This window comes from Pteropus alecto, unplaced genomic scaffold, assembly GCF_000325575.1.
Source record: "Pteropus alecto unplaced genomic scaffold, ASM32557v1 scaffold146, whole genome shotgun sequence".
Taxonomy (NCBI): domain Eukaryota; kingdom Metazoa; phylum Chordata; class Mammalia; order Chiroptera; family Pteropodidae; genus Pteropus; species Pteropus alecto.
Window position 1 is genome coordinate 994,116 of NW_006442107.1, and position 22,097 is coordinate 1,016,212.

Genomic DNA, 22,097 nt, shown 5'->3' on the forward strand with positions numbered 1-22,097 from the left:
GAGACAGGAGCACAAGCAGATCAAGTATATTTGATGGAAAGATAAGGATACCATTTCTAAATGCTTCTCTTCTCTTGGCGATATAAGAAGTAAGATTATTAGCTGAGAGTGAGGAAAGGAGGGAGGTACTGGCAGTCTGAAAAATAAGATTAGGTGTAAGACATTAATCTGATAAAGTGAGAAAATGAATGACTAGACAAATACAGTGCCATTTCCAAATAGATGACAGCTTGCTGTGGATTTGAGATCATAAATACCCAGTAAGCAAGTTAAGTGTTTTTCTACAAAGTCAGCTGTTCAGGTACATGGCAAAAGTTGATAGACGAGCTGATTTAACAAGGGTTGAATTTTTTCAGGTGATATGATGGGGAAAGAAGACCAAAGGAGATGAGGGTATTGACAGGGGACTGAAAATAATAAATGACGATGTGTTGGAAGCTGAGTTTGGACAAAATGAGGACATGAAGTGATGAGGAACACTGAGAAGGTGACAGAGTTAATGGATTGGAGGTTGTAGTGGGATTGAAGAATTGTTGGCAAGGGGGCAATCAGAGAAGGGAGCAGAAAATTAATAAGGTGCTAAAAAAAAGGGATGATACAAACTAACATTTTGCAGGGAGTACAATTATTGGTTTAGTGTGTGACATAGAAATGATGAATTCAGATGGAAAAGAGCCAATATCATTTAAGGTAACATAAAGGAACTAACAGTATAAGGCATTGGATGGATTGTCTGCATGGGTATTGTGGTTACCAAGATTGATCATAGAGATAATTGAAAAAGAAGCCATCCCCAGACACTAAAGTCTTCAGAGAATATGGGAGTATGACAGAAAACTTCAACAAGAAGTGAGTAGCAAGTGAGTATCTGTCAATATTTGCTTCAAAGGTGCTAGATTATTTAAGTCTGAAAACTGGACCTATTGAAGAAGTAAAAACAGCTATGAAGGTGATCATTAGAATAAAATCAGATACTAACAGAAATCTCAGCTCTTTTTACATCAATTCATATTTTTTACAATTTCTTAAAAATGTAGCTGTCTGTTTGCCAGATCATTTCTTTGTATACAACAAATATGATAACAGAGTGAAAATTCTGACCTACTTATAAATAATTTTAGTCATTCTTCATTTTGTCCATTTGCCCAGAAAGTTCAGAGAAAGCTTTAATTAATTTTTGATAATTGATATAGAAAAGATAAAAACAGAAAGCACTTCATTTCTTCACTGTGGTACTGATCTTTACTCACCAGGATTGTTGGACTGGGCATCCATAGGAATCATGAGTTTGGCCCGGGTAGCTCGGCGTGCAGCCAGTGACCTCTCGAGAGTGGACATTGAACTTCCTGCTTCTTCAGTATCTTGACCTAAAGAAAAAACAATACTCCTGAGAGACATACCTTCTTCAGTAATATGAAGCAACACCTCACATCATTTCTACAGGCACTCCAATGCCTTTTTCGCTTTGTTGATGTTTTAAATAATAATATCTACTTTCTTGTTACCCAATCAATATATCCTCATTACACAAACATTAATAAAATGTACTATAATTCCATTATTCAGAAAATAACATTTATATTTTGTTATACATAATTTTTGCATATACATGTCTATGTGAAAGTGAGAAGATATATATTAACATATTTTTGAAAAGTGGCATTATACTATATATATTATTTTGTAAATTTCTTAAGAAAATAACATGAAAATCTTTGTCAATAAATAAGTCAGTAATATAACTTTTAACAACATAATAACATTCAATTATATGAATTTGCTACAATTTATGCAACTATTACTTAAGACCCAAAGACATTAAATCTTATTATAAAAATACAGAAAATAAACTACATTCTTCAAAAGTAAAGCTTATTTATATAAATTTATTATAATTCCATAAAATGCTGTACTAAAGTCATTAAAAAATAATAAGAAAGAATGATATATGCAGATTTGAAAAGTTAATAAACATATATGTTGAGAGAAACAAAACTGAAGTTCTGAAGAGTGTGTATCACTAAGAAGTGTACTATTAATTGACATGGAGTTTTGTTCCTTTGACCAGGACAGCACGGAAAACACAACATAATATGAAGTATAGCTAACAAGATTTTGAGTGCTACTTTTCTTGTTATTATAGAGTTGGCAAATAGGTCCTCAAATTAAAGACACATAGGCACAAGTATTTTCTCATTCTAAAGAAAACAACCATTACCAGGACTTGGAGAAACATCAAAACTAGTCTGGCTGGTCCAAAATGTTATCAAATATATAAAAGATAAAGGAAAAAATTAAGAAAGGGAAGTCCTAAAAATTATTGGCAAAATCTTCTCAGGACTGAGAGACAATTTTATCCCCTTGAGTGGAAGGCAGAGGTGCTCTCCCCTCCTGATGTCCAGTAAGAAACAAATATACAAGAATAAGTATTTGTAAAGTATGTATTGAGGTTCCTACAAAAAAGATCATTCATCCTCCAAATAGAAGTCTGTTCTTGCAACAGGCTTGTTGGTCTACCCTGTGTCTATTTAAACAGAGGAAGGTATCTGAATAGAGCAAGGCTTGAGAGGAGACCAGTGTGGATTAATAGCTCTCTCATTATTTGGCCTGGCAAAGGTGTAAGTGCTTCCTTTGGGTCAAGTGGTAGTTGGAAAGTTGGTGAGGCTTGAGTCCTGTAGCTGGAATTTACCCTAGTGCCATTGACTCAACAGAAGACCACTGAGAGCAAAATGGAGAGCTGTTCCTGGTGTGAGAGGATTAAGTCCTGATTTGATATCCCAAATCATGGAACTAGCCAGTGAAGTGATCCCATTGGGTCTCATAAAGAATTCCTACTTGTGTTTCACAAGAGACCCTGAATTTAGATGCCACATAAGGATAGCCCTTGTGCCCAAAAAGCAGTGAGGACTTTCAAACAGTACTTTCTTCACTCCCTCCTCACATTTCTTCCCCATCTTCTCTTCACCTCCCCTCCCCATCCTTCCATATAGCCAGGAAGAGCAGGTAGGTAGGAGGAATAGGTAAAGGTGTTTCTGAGGCAGACTGCACCCTTCTTCTGTTTCATCCCCACTATTCCATTCCAAGGTATTAAAGGGTTTAAAGAACAAATCATGACCTCAGTCCTCAGAGCCAAAAGTCTAGCTGGTCATAAGGGAAAAGGAATCTTTAGTTTAAACTTTGGATTGTAGTTTTTAATAGAACTAACTGTAGTTCCATAACTAATGTGACAAAAAAAGTTAAGAACTCTGCTTGATATATTATTTAAGGTCTAGAAAAGGAATACTCAAAATACTCATGACTGAAAATCTGTAACTGAAGTCCTTGTTTAAAAAATTCTAAGCTAAGAAAATCTAGTTAATCAGTTCACATGCAAACAACTAAAATATTTTAATTTGTCTTAAAAACAACAGCTACTTATCCTACGAATGCATCACGAGGGGACCAAGAGGTCTTTTGGTGAGAATACTTGGTTAATTATGCGACTTCCCATAAGCATTTTGAAAATATGAGGACCACAGAAAGTAAAATATCTTACCACCACTTTCTAGATTTCTTATTCCTGGACATCATAAATTGTTCTGCACCAATTTATTAAACAGTAGGTTTTTTTCTTCAAATCACTATGTATACCAACAGAGCCTTCAGATAGACTCCATTAAACTTGGCTAGTGACCAGATAATGTGATTGCATGGAATGACAGTTGATCTCCATGGTAATCAAGACAAAGTAACAGAACAGTCAAGTTTTTCAGACTTTAAGTGTCCCTGACATGATTTTTTTAAAGCAAGGAATTGACAGCAAATTTAAAATCAACCTTCAATTACCCACAGACATGAGGAACTGCAAAAATGTACTAATGTCTTCAAATTTTATTGCCTTGACAAAACTTTTGTTCAAAATTTAACAAAAAGAAAAAATTGACTTAGCCTTCTCCTTTCAATATTTCTCAACAGTATCGCCTCTTACCTCTTAGAAGTTTCAAAAAGCATTGCGATTACAAAAGGCAGGCAACAGGATGATGGGATAGAAAGTAAACCAGGTTAATCAACCAAATTTACCTCAGACTATTTTAACTATTGGTAACCCGCAAATTAACGGGAAAGCTACCTCTACAAAAGAGGAAGTGAGAACACATTGTGCAGCCCAGAATAGGACGTTTTCCTGATGGCAGATAGAAGGGAGTTACCTGAATGAGAGGTGCTTTTGCTCCCCAGCTGGGTTTCTGACTGGCTGTGACTGACTGGTGTGAGGTCTTGGCAGCTTTGAATGGGGGAGTCCCTTCCTGTAGGATCAGTGCCTGATGGCTTCTCGATGTTTTTCATCTCCATTTCCTCATGATGTATCCAAAGATCAGGGGGCCGCAGGTCTTTCTGGCTGCCCTTCCTTTTGCCGACACTGTGGGTGGCCCGTTTCCTATGGAAAAAAATTAGAAGGCAAATGTGAGTGCCTCTATTCAATGGCCCTTTCTCTCTTTTCTCTGTCAATTCAAGTTAGAAGCAGGAAAAGGAAACAAAAGTGCTCCCAGGAGGAAACGTGTGAAATCCAGGAATTGGCAGGCTTGTCTTTGCTGCCTTTCCTCTCTCTCCCTAGAGTTTCACCACATTATAGGAGTTGTGGGCCTGAATCCTCAGGGCCTCGGCTGCCTGCCAGAGGGAGCCTTACTCCAGCTTCCCTGGCTGCAAATCTGAGCACAAGGTGACGGTGGGTTCGATGGAGCCATATGCCCATCCTTGGAACTCAGTATGAGGTACTCGACTGCAACATCTGTTTAGGAGATAAATAAAGGAGCTGCTCTAAAAGGGCAAATAGAAATGAAAAGGCTAGAATTTCTGCCTCACAGCCAAGACTGGGGCTTAGAAGAAAGTCTATATCTCAGCTGTATAATTTAATAAGCGATCGGGAAGCTTGCTATTTGAAGGCAAAAGGCTGCATGAAGACATTCTTAAGAGAAGAAAACACTTTTTCCTTGGGATCACTAAGGGTCTGGATTCAAACACAATAGACATATCCCTTGAGAAGTGAAGAATACACTGTGGATGTATGCTTCAAATGTCTATTTTACGCAGTAAGAATTTGGCAATCATAAATTTACTTTTCGGTGGTAGTCTCTTCTTGCGCCTAGTGAGAGTCAAATGTTTCCTGCATGATAAGCAGCGTGATGGTCATGCTAGCCATTCTCTACAGCAGAGGTCAGTAAACTATGGCCTAAAGGCCCCGTCTGCTCACTGCCTGTTTGTTTGAATAAAGTTTTATTGGAATCCTGTTTGAGCTCATTCAATTTTTGTGCTGCAGTGTTGAAATAGTCTCCACAAAGACCATATGGCTCGTAAATCCTAAAATATTTACTATTTGGCCTTTGTCAGAAAGAGTTTTCAACCTCTGCTCTACAGTTTTATAATTTAAAAAATCTCCACATGTAGCTTCTACTTCTTTAAAAATAATAATCTCTCTTCTTGCAGCAGAATTCAGACAGTTAAAATCTAACCTTTGACACGAGCCCACAGAAGTACCTTATTCTCACTTTCCTCACTTGCATTGGTTTATGAGGATAACGAATTTCATGGTTGATAAACGGTTCAAACAAACTATTCTCAGTGAAAACTCTGTCACCTGTGCAGGGCCATGGAGAGTAGCTTTGTTTTCCTAGTTGCTAAATAAGATGCTTTGCACATATTATGCAATTAATAAATGTTTAGTGTTATGATTTGTTATTTCCTTCACACTTTGTCATTCTTGAAGCATGTTGATGAGGATGAGAAAACAAAGAATCCCAGACTTAATATCTACCTAGCAATTTAGTAGAAAAATAATGTAGCGTTTTCTGCTCTAATCTTTTTCTAACCAATACCTGCATTTTGCTGACTTCCTGGCAGCAGCCTCATCCTGACTCTAGACAATGACTTACATAATAACCCCTAGATCATTTCCCTGTGTCTAAGATAATAACTCTCTGCTAACCATCCATTCCCTGAATTCATTTTCTTAACACTTCACCTGCCCACAGGGAACCAATCTGCAACTCATCTACAGCTTTTTATGTAATCTACCCCTGGTAACTTAGAAAAATTTAATGTCATTCTCTAACTGGGATATTTCACCTTGCTATCTTTCTTTCTAACAAATCAAAATGCTAAACAACTTCGACTCTAATGCCTGTGGAATTGCATACAAAGAAGCATAAGATCCCAAATCTTGGACAAGACAATCAGACTTTTCATGATAACTTCATACTGAAATAGCCTGTGGTAAAGAAATTTGTCAAATAATTTTTGAAACTAGAAATAAGTTATAAATTCTGGTTCCCCTTTCCTTCCATGCATGCTTTATTCATTCATTCATTTACCACTCCTCATTACCTCATGACCAAGCACCCCCCAGGTGCATTCTATTTTAAAAAAAGTTTCCAAACCTCATTGAGGCAGAACCTTTTTTCAGTTATGATTTATAACCTCTATATGGAAGGAAACTATCATTCCTGATAAAATGCATAAGCATTTTTCTGATGGATTTTAATCAGAACAAGACCTCTTCTGAAAAGCTATTCATCCACTGTCAGTCAAGAATGTAAAAATCTCTAAACAGACTTTTTTTTTTGTATATAATCTACAAAAGACCATCTAACTACCTTTGTTTTCTATCATGTCTCTTAACCAGAGAAATCTTTGGGCTTGGAGAGGCCTCCCTCCTCTGCCAGTGGTAGCCCAGCCATCCATGGAGTCTGTAAGAAAACTGACATTTGCTCATAACTACATTGTCTAAAATTCGTCTTAGAACTTGTAGGAATGTCTGTCACTGGCCTTCTGTCCATCTCCTGGTTCCACCACATCTATCCCTTCTACAAACACCTTCTCTAACAGGTATCAGTAATCTTTCAACTTTCGAAAATAGCTATAGGATAGGAGAGTCTCTTCCCACCCTATATATTCGCAAATAAAAGCAAAACAAGGTATCCTCCGAGCCTCTCTGCTATTTGTCATATAGTGGCAAAGCTTTCACAGCGTAATCACATACTGGTGTTTTATCTATCTATCTATCTATCTATCTATCTATCTATCTATCTATCTATCTATCTATCTATCTCCTATCTATCTATCATCCATCTGTCCGTCTATATCTATCTATCTATCTATCATCTATCATCAATCATCATCTATTGTCTATTTAAAATACCTATCTATCTAATTGTACTTCTGCTCAAAATGCCATCACAATCCTACTTACTTAAAAACTACTAATTCTTTCCTTTCTCCTTCAGGAAGCTTTCCTGACCATTTTATGTCAGTGTAATCTTAAAATATCTAAATCATTTCCCTTATCTCTCTCTCTATACCATTCACCTCGCATTGATCACTGTCTGTGTTTCAGCTGGCCACATACTCCCAGTGTGTGAATTGGTTTTCTCCAGTGATGTTGGAACAAACTGTTTCCTTCACTTCTCCAGCATTATCCATTGTTTTATAACATTTATTCATCTCTTATTCAGTGAATATTTATGGAATATTGACTATGTGTCAAGAACTGTGCTCAGTACTAGGAATGTAAAGGTAGACATTGGGAGCTTAATAAATGAGTGAAAATTGGCATGGCTCCTGGGATTTTCTGCATTCTTGGAATAAACAGCCTGTACTGGAACATGGCAGGTAGTAAAGCTGGAAAAGTAGAGGGGACCAAATGATAGGAGGCCTTGCCTCTAACAGAAACGTTTTTAATAATATCAGTAAATCAATGGGGAATTGCAGACAGATTTTTAGTTCAAGAGTTAACATTAATCAAATTTGTTACTTTGCATGATACAGATCATGTTCTCAGTGCATAGTAATTACTTGAATTAAATAATAAGAATTTTTCATTATTGACGTAAGTGTATTTTTTGCAAGGTTCTTCTCTGATTCTTTATTGGACTACCTGTTCCTTACTTTGCATATACCTTTTACCTTAAGAAGAGTTTCTTTCTCCTCCTTAATGGATAAGAACCAACACTGAGTTTCCATTTTATTTGATGGTGCTCTCTGAAGTCCTAAAATACTGCTATCTCTTATAGGTTCTTTTGCCACATTGTAATAAATTATTAAGTTCCCACTCTGTGCTTAGGCATCCTCTGCTCAAATGCTCACAGAAGGCAGACATATAGCTCTTTACTAAGTTTTGTGGTCTGATAGACATGTGCCCAAGATCTCATGGGAGACTGAGGCAGGGACCTTGCCCCACTGAGGACTAAGGGAAGGCTTCAGGAAGGAAGAAGGCCTGAACTGAGTATGACGAAGGGTTGTAAGTTAACCAGGAAAAAAATATATAGGAAGTATAAATACCTGCCCTGCTTCCTCCATCCAAATCTTTCCCAAAAGTTTCCAGCCTCCTAATTCTCTATATTGAATATTTTATTTTTGTTTTACTAATTGCCATTAAAAATAACAACAACAAAATATATATATTGGAAACCCAGGGAAAAATGTGTTCTAGATACCCAAATAAATCTGTATGTTCTGAAGTAGAATTAAGATATATTTAAGTCCTAAGTGGTTGCCAGTTAAAATCTCTGTAGTGAATACTGAAAAATGATTAAAATGTTAAAACTTTGAAAAGCAATGTAAGTGACCTATAGTAGTTAAAGCAGATTTCATTTAAGAGTTTAAACATTTGATCTTCAGTACCCAAAATAATTATTTTGGTCAAGACTTGAATGTGCGCTAATATTTAAAACTTCATGTGTACATGTCAAATCAAACAGAAAGGTTAGTCAATTGGTGATCCTATCAAGTGAACCTTGAATTTTATTTACATATTTAAATTTAATGTATTCAGACAAGTCGTTGATTATCTACCCAGCTTCCTGCCTTAGAAAGGTGATAACCATGTGTCCTGGATTTCAGGATATTCTGTGTCAAATATTTTGCCTTTAGTATCTATTGATACATTCTAATTTATCAAAATACATGTTCTATACTTTGGCCAGGAGAATGTTATGACTTTATTAAAAACAGATAACACTCCTTCATCAATTTGTTTCCATAAAACATATTTTTTGATATTATGATATTATGCTATAATCTTACTAATTCAAAATGTGTAAGGGGAGTCTCTTTAAAGTAGTAAAAAATGTAATTACTAAAAAAATTGCAAAATTATTTTTATTTCATATTAGTTTGAAGCCAAACGTTGCTCTGTGTTTCTATAATTTAGAAGTATTCCATTGGGAATTTCAGTGTTTATAAGGCAGAGGGGATGATAGAGAGTATTTCTCGTTTGAGGAAACTAACAGCAGTTAGAGGTCTTCCCTTAGGTTTAATTAAACACTATTAATTTAATTAAAGGCATTGTAGAATCAGAACTAGATCTTGAGTTCTAACTTCTGTTAGTTTTTTCATATCGGGAAAATAAAATCTTACAATCTAGAATGTGAGTCAATCAAATAACATATCTTATTATTATATATGAGGTATAAATGGAAAACCTATGAATATAATAGACTAAAATACACAAACATTAACTTGAATAAAGTATTACTGATTGCACCCACACATATGTTTCAAATCCATTTGGATGCAACTGAAGTCCCAAAATAAAACACAAAGAAAATTTACATTCTCCAGCAATCCCAGATAAAGACATATTGGAGAAGTCCATGAATGGGTTGGGTTTCCTGCTTCACCTTGTTAATTACACTAAACTCCTATTTTTCTAGAGCCCTGTAAGGGACATTATTTCTCTTTCAAATTGGAATTGATTTAGCCTTCATCTGCATTACTTAATTTGTTCTAAAAGGCTCAGTGGTAGTATTGGGGTTGGGGGTAGGGTCCTCAATGAAATCAAGAAAAACTAAAACATTAGAAATATCTTGAAGGATAAAATTTTCTTTTTCTCTTTGTTAACATAGACAAAGAGACAAAGATGAATGTTGATGAGTCTGTTACTAAAAGAGAGATACATGAAACAAAACTGAGAAAATATTCCAAGTAAATGTTAAGAGACTTTGGGAGCAATAGAAGGAGAACAAAGTGGCAGTAGCATGGAAATTCTAAATTCACTCTCACTGGGTTTTCAGTTATTGATAACTGTGGAGAACAAACTATGTCCAAGAGTCCAGTTCATCAGGTCAATATAGCCCTCAAACATTCTTCTCACAATGATAAAAATGAAAAACAAACAAAGAAACAAACAAAAAAATGAAACACCCCATTATAGAGAGTTTAGCTAGTTAAATTTAGCTTAGTGAATGCATTGATGTTTTTAAAACTATCATCAAACAGGCACTGTGCGGTGCAGGTGCCCTCCACGCTTCTCTCTATGGGAAACTTTCTCAGCTTTGCTTCAGAGACCTGCTGCCTTGATGATCCACCATTGTGTGTGCACGTCCCCTTTCCTGGGAATGTGGGACCAAAGGATTGTTCGATGCCTTACTCAATCACAGTTAATTTTTCCCCAGAGCCTAAGTGACTGGCACTCCGGAAGGTCTGTGGGTGATTAAGAATTCCCAGAAAGCTTACATTCGAGACTGGCCCTTTTAAGCTCATTCTGGTGGTTTCTTTTTTGGGCCTGATGGACCAGCACACCAGCTATCACCAAGCTCATGAATGCAGCTGGATATAAAATTTGCCCTGCATGTATATAAATTAAATATGAGACTGCATCTACACCCCTATGTTGCTCTCTTCAGTATGTACATATTATTGTATCTTGTTTCTAAACACCTCATTTCAAAATGCTGGAAGATTCACTATCGGTCAACAAATAGGGTCATAAGTTTGGTTTGTTTTTTTTTTAAAGGGAGATAAGGCTGAGGTATTAGTAAGGGGAGAGGAAATATTACTTGCTAGAGAATTTTTCTCTAGCAATGAGTGTATGTAGTATACAGTTGTCAAACCACTTAGGAGTCCAGGCCTCAGGTCTGCAGAGCTGGCCCTATGTTAGAAAAAAAAAATAAACCACTAAGAGAAGAGCCTATTATACCCAACCCAGTGGGAGAGTACAGATGAAAGAAACATATCAGGCTGGATCTGAAAAGTACTAGAGAGGCAAGGAGGCAGACAATAACCAGGAGGTTACTGTTGATTCCCACCACTGGCTGACACGAGCTTAATGCGCTGGTTATGGGGTATTGCTGGAAGGAGGTAAGCTGAGTTAAAAGCACCTTTCTATTCTAAGCTTTGTACTTTGATGGATCATTCTCTGCTTGTGGTAGAACCCAGAGGTGCATAATATGAAAATACTTTAAACTTTTTTTTTTTTTTTTTAACTTCTGAGCATCAACCACAGTCAGGAAATATGAACCATTCCAAATTTCTGGAACCCTCATCCTCCCTAACTATTGTCTCTAAATTAAACACTTTGTAGAATTCTGACTACACTGGGTTCAGTATTATATACGTAGTCATTCGGGCAACAAGCATTGCATACAGACCTCCTTGCCAAAAGTGATAAACAATCGCTTCTAGAGGAACATGCATCTCCAACCTTTTTACACCATTGCAGAGAGGGCCATAAGCAGGGACATGGTGAAGTCCATTCTCTAAGTGTTACTTAAAGAATAAAGAATATCTGCCCTCACTTGGAAGAAAGAATCTGGCCTCAAGAAGTAAAATCAAATGGAAATGCAAAGTGGGTCTCCAGGATTCTACTAAGTCTGCAAGTCTAACCCTCACTCATTTAAATTACAGGGCTGGGCTGAACAAAAGGCAAGGTTTTGCCCAGGTCAGGAGATAAGGACCATGTGGTGAATTATGAAAGAGCACAGGAAGAGAGTCATCAAAAATATAACTCAAAAAGATCGTAGTTGGGTCAAGCAGGGAATTCCTACTTTCTCCTACTGTCACCTACTTTCTCTGCTGGGCTGAAGAGCGCCGGGTGCAAATCACAGCCACGATCACCACCACCAGCACTGTGATGACGCCGACAGTGACCACGATGATCACAAGCAGGTTGCTGTTCTTCTGAGGAGTGACACTGCCATGCGGGGGGTGCATCTGACCAATGGGTGGCTCTGGGAAAAGATAGGCAAATGGAGATCAGGATTAGGGAGATAGGGTTTATGGAGCTCTGTTAAGGATGTGAAGAGTCTCTATTGTTCTGGGTATTCCTGAAGCTGAGAACGAAGCAATGAAAAACAAGAAGAAAGATCTAAATTATCTGCCCAAGATAAATGAAACCTATGCCCACATAAAGACTTAATAACTTTCATGGAGACATTATTTGCAAATAGCCAAAAGTGGAAGCCCAAATGTCCATCAACTGAAGAATGGATGAAATAGAAACAAATGTGGCAAATCTATACAATGGAAAACTATCCAGACACAGAAAGGAATGAAGTTCTGATACATGGCACAACATGCGTGACCTTCGAAATGTTATGCTAAGTGAAGGAAGCCAGACACAAAAGGCCACATATTGTATAATTCCACTTCTATGTGATATCTAGAATAGGCAAATCCACAGAGACAGAAAGCAGATTAGGTTCGCCAAGAGAGGCGGGGAGAAGTGAATGGGGAAGGGCTGATAACGGTACTGGGCTTCCCTCTGGGGTGATGAAAATGTTCTGGGATTGGATGGTGGTGATGGTGGCACAAACTGTGAATATACTGAAAACCACTGAATTGTGCACATTAAAAGGGTGAATTTATGTTACGTGAGTTATATCTGAATTTAAGAAAAATAAGCTCTCATATTGGCTAGAAAGTGGGGAAGGAGGAAGAATGCTGCCTTCTACTATAAGAATTCCAAAACCAGAAACCAGAAAAAGGCTGTGGTTTAAGGAAAATACTATTTATTTGATACTGTGAAAGACAAACTATTTGATGCCACTCAGAATTTACCTCCATTCCCTATAAGAAGCTGTCTATAAAGCACATTTAATTTTTGACCCGTTGAGTATATATGACACCCACTTAAAAGCAGCCACTGGGTTTGAAAGAAGGTCATAAAGTCCTGATATGAATGTTTTCCTGTGTTGCAACAGTACTTCATGGTGGATAATATTTAAGCAAAAACAGAATAGTAAGACATTTTTGATAATTTGCTTATATAAAAAGAATGGCTAATGACCCTTTAAATTGTTTTCTTTAAACCCTCAGTCAGAGATCAATTAGAAATACTGTTCTACGTCATGTCTGTCATTTCAACCTACAGATTTTAAAAAAGTAAATATTAGTTTATAATTTTATTTATAAATTAATTTAGAAAACAGCAGAAAGCAATGAGTTTGAATATTTTCTTAGACCTAAGTTTGAATGTGTTTCTTTAACAACCTACATTAGCTTTCTGTATCCCTCGAAGCAAACTGTTAAGGTCTTTTGCATCTCAGTGTTTTTATTTGTAAAATGAAAATAATACTTACTGAACACAGTCACTGCAAGAATAAGAGAAAATATATACAAAACTAACATCTGAGTGCTTGATACAGAGTAAGTGCTCATAATATTATTACACTACTAAAACAGAAAATAAAATGTTGCCTAAATTAATAGCCTCCTATACCATTGGGGATACTTCTGGTGTGGACTTCCAAACTACAAAATTTTTAGAAATAATACTCAACAGGAAAGATAAATGAACTTATCAAATATAAATATAACAACCTAATACTTGCCTCAAAATCGAAATGCTATCTTTTGACAAATTATCTAAGTAAATCATTGCTTTTTAAAAGATAGTCATCTAAACTTAAATAAATTATTGCTGATTTATTATTACTGGAAAAATAATAATTTGAATCTTGAGGAAGAACTCATCAAAAGTCTTTAATAGCACTATCTGTTAAAAGATTCTGATTATGAATGAAAGAAATAAGATTTCATTGAAGTAATTTTACATTTATTATAAAGAAATGGGCAAGTAATGAAAGGTCAGAACTTTCTGTACAGTTTTACTTAGAATTTAAAAAGTCATTTTACAGTAGTATCCCAATATGTCCTTTCTGTGCTTAATAAACGAATTGATTGGATTAAATTAACCTTTTATGTGAGAGCTTACAATGTAGACAGTTGGGGATTTCATGGATTTTTATTAGCATGACTTAAATTTAAGAGTTCACCATTTCTGACGATCTTAGTTTGAATGGTACAGAGCAGTATACCTTATAAACATTTTTAAAAACCATGTGAACTAGAATTTTTCAAATTTCCACTCTTCTTTCTTTCTTTCCACCCAGGAAGACATCATGTTTCAAGTCAAAAATAGTGACTTCTGAGCATTAGTGAGATTATATTGATGTCATTTTCCTCAGAAAGTTAGGGTTCAGGAGAAGTCCCATTATAAATCCTTCATTTCAGTCCTTTACGACTTCTTTGTAAAAGTTCCCATTAGTTTAAAAGTTGGCATTCAAGGTTTATTATTAATTTCTCAGTCTCATTTCAAAAGCTGAATAATCAGAATATTGGACATCAAATGGGCACTAAGTCAAGTGCAACGGTGTCCCTAGATGTCATCGATCCTTGTTCTTTGCAGAAGTATATTTGATGCATTTGCTACAAACACTGAATTAGAGAATACTAAGTATTACTTCTAGAGAAAATACAGGGTTAGGTTCCTGTGAGCCTTGGGTTACAAATTTTTATCAACCAATTAATATATAACTTTGTTTTATGTGTGTTTTGGTTTAAAGACACCTTCTTTAATAATAATGTTGATTCATTACATTGCACTCACAGCCAATAGCATTGTAACTATGATGCCTGAGTGGAGTTTAATGAATGCATATTTTCCCTGAAAGGTACATCACAGCCTGTTAAGCATAAGAGCACTAGATAGCATTCGGTATCACACTTAGGGGCCATTTTATATAGGGAAACCATCAAGAAAAAAGTGAAAAATTGGCACTAAATATATCACAGAAAAGACACTTGTTTACAGTGTGAAAGCTGAAATAAGGCAGTGTCTCCTTGATCCATTGCGGCCAAGTCTGTAAGCACTGAGCTACTCAAATTTTGGGCTGTTCTGCACATGTCCCATGAATGACAATAAAAGCGCCGCAAGTATTGATTTGGGGGGTTAAAAATAAATTTTATCAAGTAGATGAATTCATAAATACAGAATCTGTGAATAATAAAGATCAAGTATACATTTAAATACCTCAAAATGCTGCTCCAAATTAGGACGGATCCTAGCTAGAGAGCTTACAAATTCACATGAGTGCAGTTGAGAGTTCTGGGAGACAGTCTGACTCCAGACGTGGCAACAATGACATTTATCACGTTTTGGGCTTCTGAGAGGAAGCTGCGTGGTGTAATTCAAAGACTTGCAAATATCCTCCAGGATACTATGTTTATTTCATGAGATAATGGATCCGACACACTGACCTCAGGCCCTACATAGAGTTGGCGCTCAACAGGCATTATGATGTGGTTCAATATATTCATTCTATGTGATTTTTCCAAACCGAAGAAAAATACAGGATCCTAATGCATCTGTTCCTAATGTTAGCATAATAGTGTGGGTATCCAGTGTCTGAGTAAGCAAGAAAGACCTAGCTATGTTGCACTGATATCAGTGAGAAAGGAATCAATTCTTTTTCAAATCTCATGAGCAGTCAGTCAATCCATTTTTATTTTCATGATTGATCACCATAAAAGATTTCATGCTTTAAAAAATTTAATAAAAGCAAACATATATATTTCATAATCTGATAGGTCGAAAGTCTTGGTAACGATTAGGAAAATTGGCTTAATGAAATTTATAATTCTTTGTAGGGTTTCAAACATGTTTTATGTTAATCTTATCATAATTGCCCTCAAAAACTCTGAAGTAAGCTCATTGATAGACCAGTACCTTTACAGAAAACTTAAAGAAAACCAAGCCAGGTATTGAATCCAGGAGTCTTGGCTCCTATTTTTTGAGAATCTAGTCTCATTGCTGCAATGGCTGGGCCCTAATAGCTACACATTGTCAACAGGCGAGTAAACAATGAGAACATTTGGTCGACGAGTCCAGTTTTGAGGAGAGAAATGGATCCAATGAAACTTTCTAGTTCAGGACTGATCTCTTCTACAATTGCAGCCTTCCCTGAAAATAGTTTTTTGTTTTTTTTTATTAGAACACTTTGAGCTCACATATGCCTTAACAATTTTACGAGTCTTTAGAGAAATTCATACGACATTGAATATTTCTAAGCATTTCCCTCTGAAATAAGGTGCCATATAGTCAATCAGCTGGAAGAGTTCTCATAGATAACCTAGCCCAATGTTCCCTAAAATGAAATATTATGGGGAAAAAAGTTCTGTGGTCAATTAAGTTTGAAAACATATTTCTTCCCTCAAATCTCAGAATTGCGAACATGCTAAATGTGAACTGTGAATTGCCAGGAGAGGTGGGGCAGGGAATATATCCAATCATTCCATTAGTATGTGTTGAAGATCCACTCAGGTTCTGTGGATATGATGTTGTGATGAAAACATGGATGGGCCTTGAGGGCATTATGCTAAGTGAAATAAACCAGACAGAGAAAGACAAATGCTGCATGAATCACATCTATATGGAATCTTAAAAAGCTCAACTCACTGAAATAGAGTCTAGAATGGTAGTTACCAAGGACTGGGAGTTGGGGAAAGTGAGGAGATACTGGTTAAAAAAAAACAGACTTCCAGTTATAAGTAAATTCTGGGGATAAGATATACGGCATAGTGATTATAGTTGATAATATTGAATACTTGCACGTCACTAAGTGAGTGAAATGTTCTCATCACACAAAAAAATGGTAATTATGTGATGGTTAGCTAATGCTGTGGTGGTCATCATTTTGCAACATATAAGTGTATCAAACAAACACACTGTACACCTTAAACTTACACAATGTTATATGTTGATTATATCTCAATGAACTTAGTGGAGGGGGAGCCGTGAAAAGATTCAAGCAGGCAAAAAAAAAACAAAAAAACTATATGAGATAAAAAGCACGCACAGTTTGATATAGCTGTAGGCATGCCTAACTAGTTGGACCAAAGAAGGAAAAACAATGTTATATATTAAATGACCTCTTTTGCATTCCTAAAACATGTACCTTGTCTGAGACATTGTGACATGCACAGAAAGTCAGGTTACTTCTTACCTGGGATCAATGCATAGATATTAGAAATGAACCGTGAAAGCCCCATTTCTAAGTTATTTTTCTGGAAAGGTGGAGAGGGAGCATCAGCCAGGATATGGAACCATTAGGAAGTATTTATAGGGCCACGCTTACATTGTTTCATAATAATTTGCATGTTATTGTCTTCTTGTATATATTGTGTGGTCTGAGAACAATTTTCAAATTTGAATATTGTGATTGTTCCCCAACCCCCACTACCCCGCCCAAAAGAGGCATGATTATTGACCTCATAAAGCTTACATTTTACGAGAAAAGACTTATAGTGAACAAATTATGAAGCAAATAAATATAAAATTACAACTGTAATTGGTGTTTAAAATAATAGTGAAGTTTATGTAGAAAAATGTCATGTGAGGACAAAATGATCACTGGAAGAGGAGAGAGGTCATAAAAGGCTTCATTATAGAAGTAACACTTAGGCTGAACACAGAGTTTTGTGAGGAGTTAGTTCCTGTTCCTTTATAAGGGAACAGAGAGCAGATCCTGTGTCTGGAACACTAAGAGCCAAAGGAAATGGTACAAAATGAGGTTGGAAAGAGAAACAGAACCCAGTTCACACAGAGCCTTGTAGATCATATGCAGTTATTCTAAGTATAGTCACAGACGATTTAAGGGTTTTCAGCAAGGAACTGACAGACTTGATTTGTGTTAGGAAAACATCTCTTCCTGCTGTGTGGAGAGAGGTTGGTGGTGAAAGAAAGACCAGCTAAGAGGATACTGAAGTTCTCCAGGTGAGACATGATGATGGCTTGAACTGAGATGGTAGCAACTGCAATCAAGCAAAGAACTTGAGACCCTGGACCAGTCCAGTTACATAATACAGTTTGCAAGTAAATGAACAAAGTCAATTGCATATGCAGGAAGAAAAACAGGAAGAGTTAAGTTTAGGCTTAAGCAATGGTCCTTACGTCTGAAACGAGGGAGAGGGGGAAAGGGCATGCTCAGGGAGGGAAGAAAGAATGTTCAGTCTTGAATACGTCAGGGTTGAGATCTTATAATAAATTATAAAGAGGCAGCTAAAAAGGTCTGTAATAGAGATATAAATTTGTCTGTTGGCACACAGATAGAATTTGAAGCTCTGAGAGCAAATGAGATCACCAAAATATAGAGTGTGGAGTGAGCAGAGACACTCTCTCAAGACTAAGACCTCTAGCATTGAGGGAGAAGAGGAGGACCTGGCAAAGAAAAGTGAGTGGCCAGACAAGTTTCCCAATGCTCAGTTGATAATAGTGAACTTTTATTCTCAGAGCATCTCATGGGACCCACGTACCCTGGAAGAACTTTTGAGGAAAGACAGTCTAGATCAGTGGTTTTCCACTGGAGTGATTTTGTCCCCCATAGGAACATTTGGCAATGTCTAGAGACATTTTTGGCTGTTACATCTTGAGAGGAGGGGAAATATTACTGGCATCTTGGAAGTAAAGGTCCAGGATCTGGCTAAGCATCCTATAATACAAATACAGAGGACATGTCCCATAACACAAGAATTATCCCGCCCCCAGTGGCACTAGTTCTGAGGTTAAAAAATCCTTGATCCAGTTTAATACGTTCTATGTTCAGATGAAACTGAAATCCAAAGAGTTTAAGTGACTTGATTCACACAGTCCTAACCCCTGGCCACATCACTTCTAGAGCTTGGGGTTGAGATTAGTCTGGGACCCTTATAATCATTTGGGATAGATACTAATTGAATTGCAGGCAGGCAGAGCCTCTTTTAGAATAGAACTCAAGATGTCGGACCACTCTGATTAACTTTCCATTGGGAAAACAACTGTAGAATTTACTCCCGGACCTTTTCTTTAGCATTAAGGTGTCTGCTGAATGTCTTATAATAGCTCACCAATCGATGCTGATGATTTCATGCAAATATGGAAAGAGCCTTTATGTAAACTTTCTTTAGATTTGTTTAAAAGTTATAGAGTTCTGGAAACAATAAAGCAATGTTTCCCTAAACTAGAAGGCAAATCATGGTCTTTTCTCCTAAATGCAGAATGCAAGTTATGTTTTGCAGAACACCTAATATGATGCTGAATATTCAAAAATTAATAAGATTGATTTTTAAAATAATGCTTCACTAAAGATCAACATCTGCCAACTTAACTTACTTTTCAAAGGTTGAGGACAATATAACATTTTGTAGGGTCTGTAGATCTCTTAACCAAAATCACTAATTTTGAAATTATAGGAAGAGAAACTAACAAAAGAGAAATTGGTGATTTATCTTTCCCAGTAGGAAAAGCATAATGGAATTGAATTAATTTTCACTATTCTTGTCATTTATACAAATATAAACTACAAAGTCACATTTTCAGAAGTTGAAGATTTTTCTGCTTTAAGAACGGGCACTCTAACCCCAAACTGAATGCCTCATAAAAATAAAATACTACCATATTACTGCGCATTAGCTTTGATTCTATTTGTCATCATAAAGTAATTCAGGAAACCTCTTCAGTTTTCTCAATTTAATTAAGGACTTCCAACTACAAGAGTAAACATGAATTACTTCTTTTTAAAAATATGAATTCTGAGTGCATTTTTAAAAAGAGTGGCTTGCTGCAGGAGAAAGTAAGTGATTAGCAAAGTCTAAATTTATCTATGACTGGCCTGAGCATCCTGACAATACGCTGTTATTCTCTTACAATGCTTAGAAGGACGAATCCAGCAAGTGCAGGGAAAGATAGGAGACCTCTATAATTCTGTCACCCTAGGAGGAGACGTATCAACTTTTCATTGTATATGAGGTTCAAAAACTCAGATTTTTACAATGGTCTTGTTGATGCAGCCTACTTTGTAAAAGTGGGGTGGGGTTGAAGTTTTATCAGTCAGGGTTTTCTCTATCTAATTGAAAAACATATCCTGTTTTTAAGGCATAAGACATTAGCAGAATTTTAATTAGAAGCTAGGGTTTTCAGATGCCTTTGCTGATTCACTTGGAATAGCTCCAGCTAAAGTCGAAATACATATTTACTATCATTTATCTGCTAGCAAAATAGAAAAGGAAATGGATTAAGTCTGACCTCCACAGTCCCTCTGAGGTCATCAGTTTGCCTTAGTCAAGTAGCTTGTAATAATTTGTTATTCCAGTAGGGATTCTAAAAATGTTTCAGGTGCTTTTTTCATCCCATCCATTTACCAAGAAATACCTAAAACACCATTAAGTGATGCAGAAAACTGAGAAGGGGTAATGTCAATAATCTAAACTGATGCACAGTCACTGGATGCTGTTCTTCTATTTTATATTCCTAACTTTCTCCTGTGATCAAACTCATTATGATCTTATTTCTCACTAGAAGTATTAAATAAAATGTAAAAAAAAAAATACAATGACATGCATGTCTCTCAATTATTATCATTCTCTTCATCTGAGTTCTGACTCCTGTAAAAAGAAAAGTTCTTGTTGACTAACCTATTAATGCCAAATTTGGGCTGGTGTTTCTTTTCAAGCAGAGAATTTGTTTTATTTTGAAGGGCAAGTTTACATAATCAATACCAAAGTCTTCAATTTGATCCAAAATTAGAATTGCCAGATTTAGTAAATAAAAAATAAAGAGACCTGGTTCTTTGAATTATTTCTAGTTATCTATGCGTACGTACATTGAAAAGTATTGCAATGGAAATCCTTTGAAATATTTTTCTTTATCTTATATTTATAGGCAATTAGAAATGATTCAAATTTTATGGGGCCTCCTGTATTTTTTAGGCACTAAATTTGGTAATTCTATCCAAGCTTAAAGTTCTTTAGGACACTCACTTTAAGAGACTACATAGTTTTGTGTCTGTGGCTTAAAATTGCTCCACCTTTCACACACATAATCACAGTGGTGGATGGAAACTGAGAGAAGGTAATTGTTCTTTCACAATTACCTCTACTGATTCCTTCTTTAATTTCCTGGCACTCTATCTCTTCAAAAAGTACTATCCTGTGCTAGTACAGTCATTCGCTTAGCTAGGAATGAATTCCAACCTGAATTCCAATAACTCCCAGAGAAACAGCATCTCAAAATCAGCTCTGCAGGATGATTCTAAAGGAGACAATGTTAATATGATGTTAATTCCTGGCATGTACTCCAAACCTAGAAAAACTCTCATCTCAGGGCATAAAATGTTACAATTACATTTTCACACAATGTCAACAACCTTCTTTACCTTTCCCCACATCTCTGGGACTTTTCTCACTCACTTTCATGTTCCTGGAATGTATTTCTCTGTCCTGTCCACCTGGGTAGTTCTCCCTCTTTGTTTATTGCTCTGTCAGTGGTCTATTTTTCAATCTGTGCCATAGCTCATAGCGAGTACCTGCATACTGTGAAGGCTTTGTAGCATCTCGTACTGACTATTCGAATGTACAAAGTGTGTTTGGTGTATTGCTGAGATAATTTTACCAGTTAAAGTTTGAAGGAAGAGAATAGAACTTGCAAAATTTTGGGGAAGAAACTATCATATTGAAACCCACTTTATAGAGCAAGCCCTTGGTCTGTTTTCAGCCCTAACACAGCTTTCCTCTTGTGTTTCTCCTGTGAGCTCCCCAGGGTGTCTTTTGTGTATATATCAGAGCCCAGGAACTATCTGAGCCAGGCACTAGCAATAACAGGTATCTAAAACTCAAATGTTTACAAGAGACAATAATGTTGATTAAATAAGAAAAGGTCTGTTTAAAAACAATAGGAAGTAGTGAAGGTTGTAGCAACCTGGCGAGGAAATTTAAATGTAAGAAATTGTACTCATCTGGCAAGTAAAATGCATTAATAACAGAGCAGGGTATGCCTGGCAACTAGAAAGGAAGAGTCAACAGGTAAAGTTATATACCTGAGCCCACCACTGGCCAGGGGCAAAGGAACACTGAGGCTCTCGCTAGAGCATCTGGTCTACTCCCCAGATATACATATCCTCTTGGGGGAAATGAATATATTAGATTAACATAGCTTATGATAGGAAATAATCACTTAATTCACCTCCGTATTCTAATTTCACGGTCAGCAAGCAACTTTTAGATTGCAATTTTGGCTTTTCATATTTTTTTTTTTT

The 22,097-nt window shown here is 36.3% G+C and overlaps 1 protein-coding gene across 1 annotated transcript in view; it reads right to left on the bottom strand.

The window, feature by feature from the left end:
- The window catches only part of DCC (DCC netrin 1 receptor), a 1,008,917-nt gene that overhangs the window by 48,523 nt on the left and 938,297 nt on the right, over positions 1-22,097 (bottom strand). Inside the window, exons 23-25 of the mRNA XM_006919890.1 lie at positions 11,816-11,978; positions 4,188-4,414; positions 1,251-1,367 (exon numbers count right to left, since the gene is read on the bottom strand). Of these exons, the coding sequence (XP_006919952.1) occupies positions 1,251-1,367; positions 4,188-4,414; positions 11,816-11,978 (507 nt within the window). The remainder of the gene's footprint in view (positions 1-1,250; positions 1,368-4,187; positions 4,415-11,815; positions 11,979-22,097) is intronic.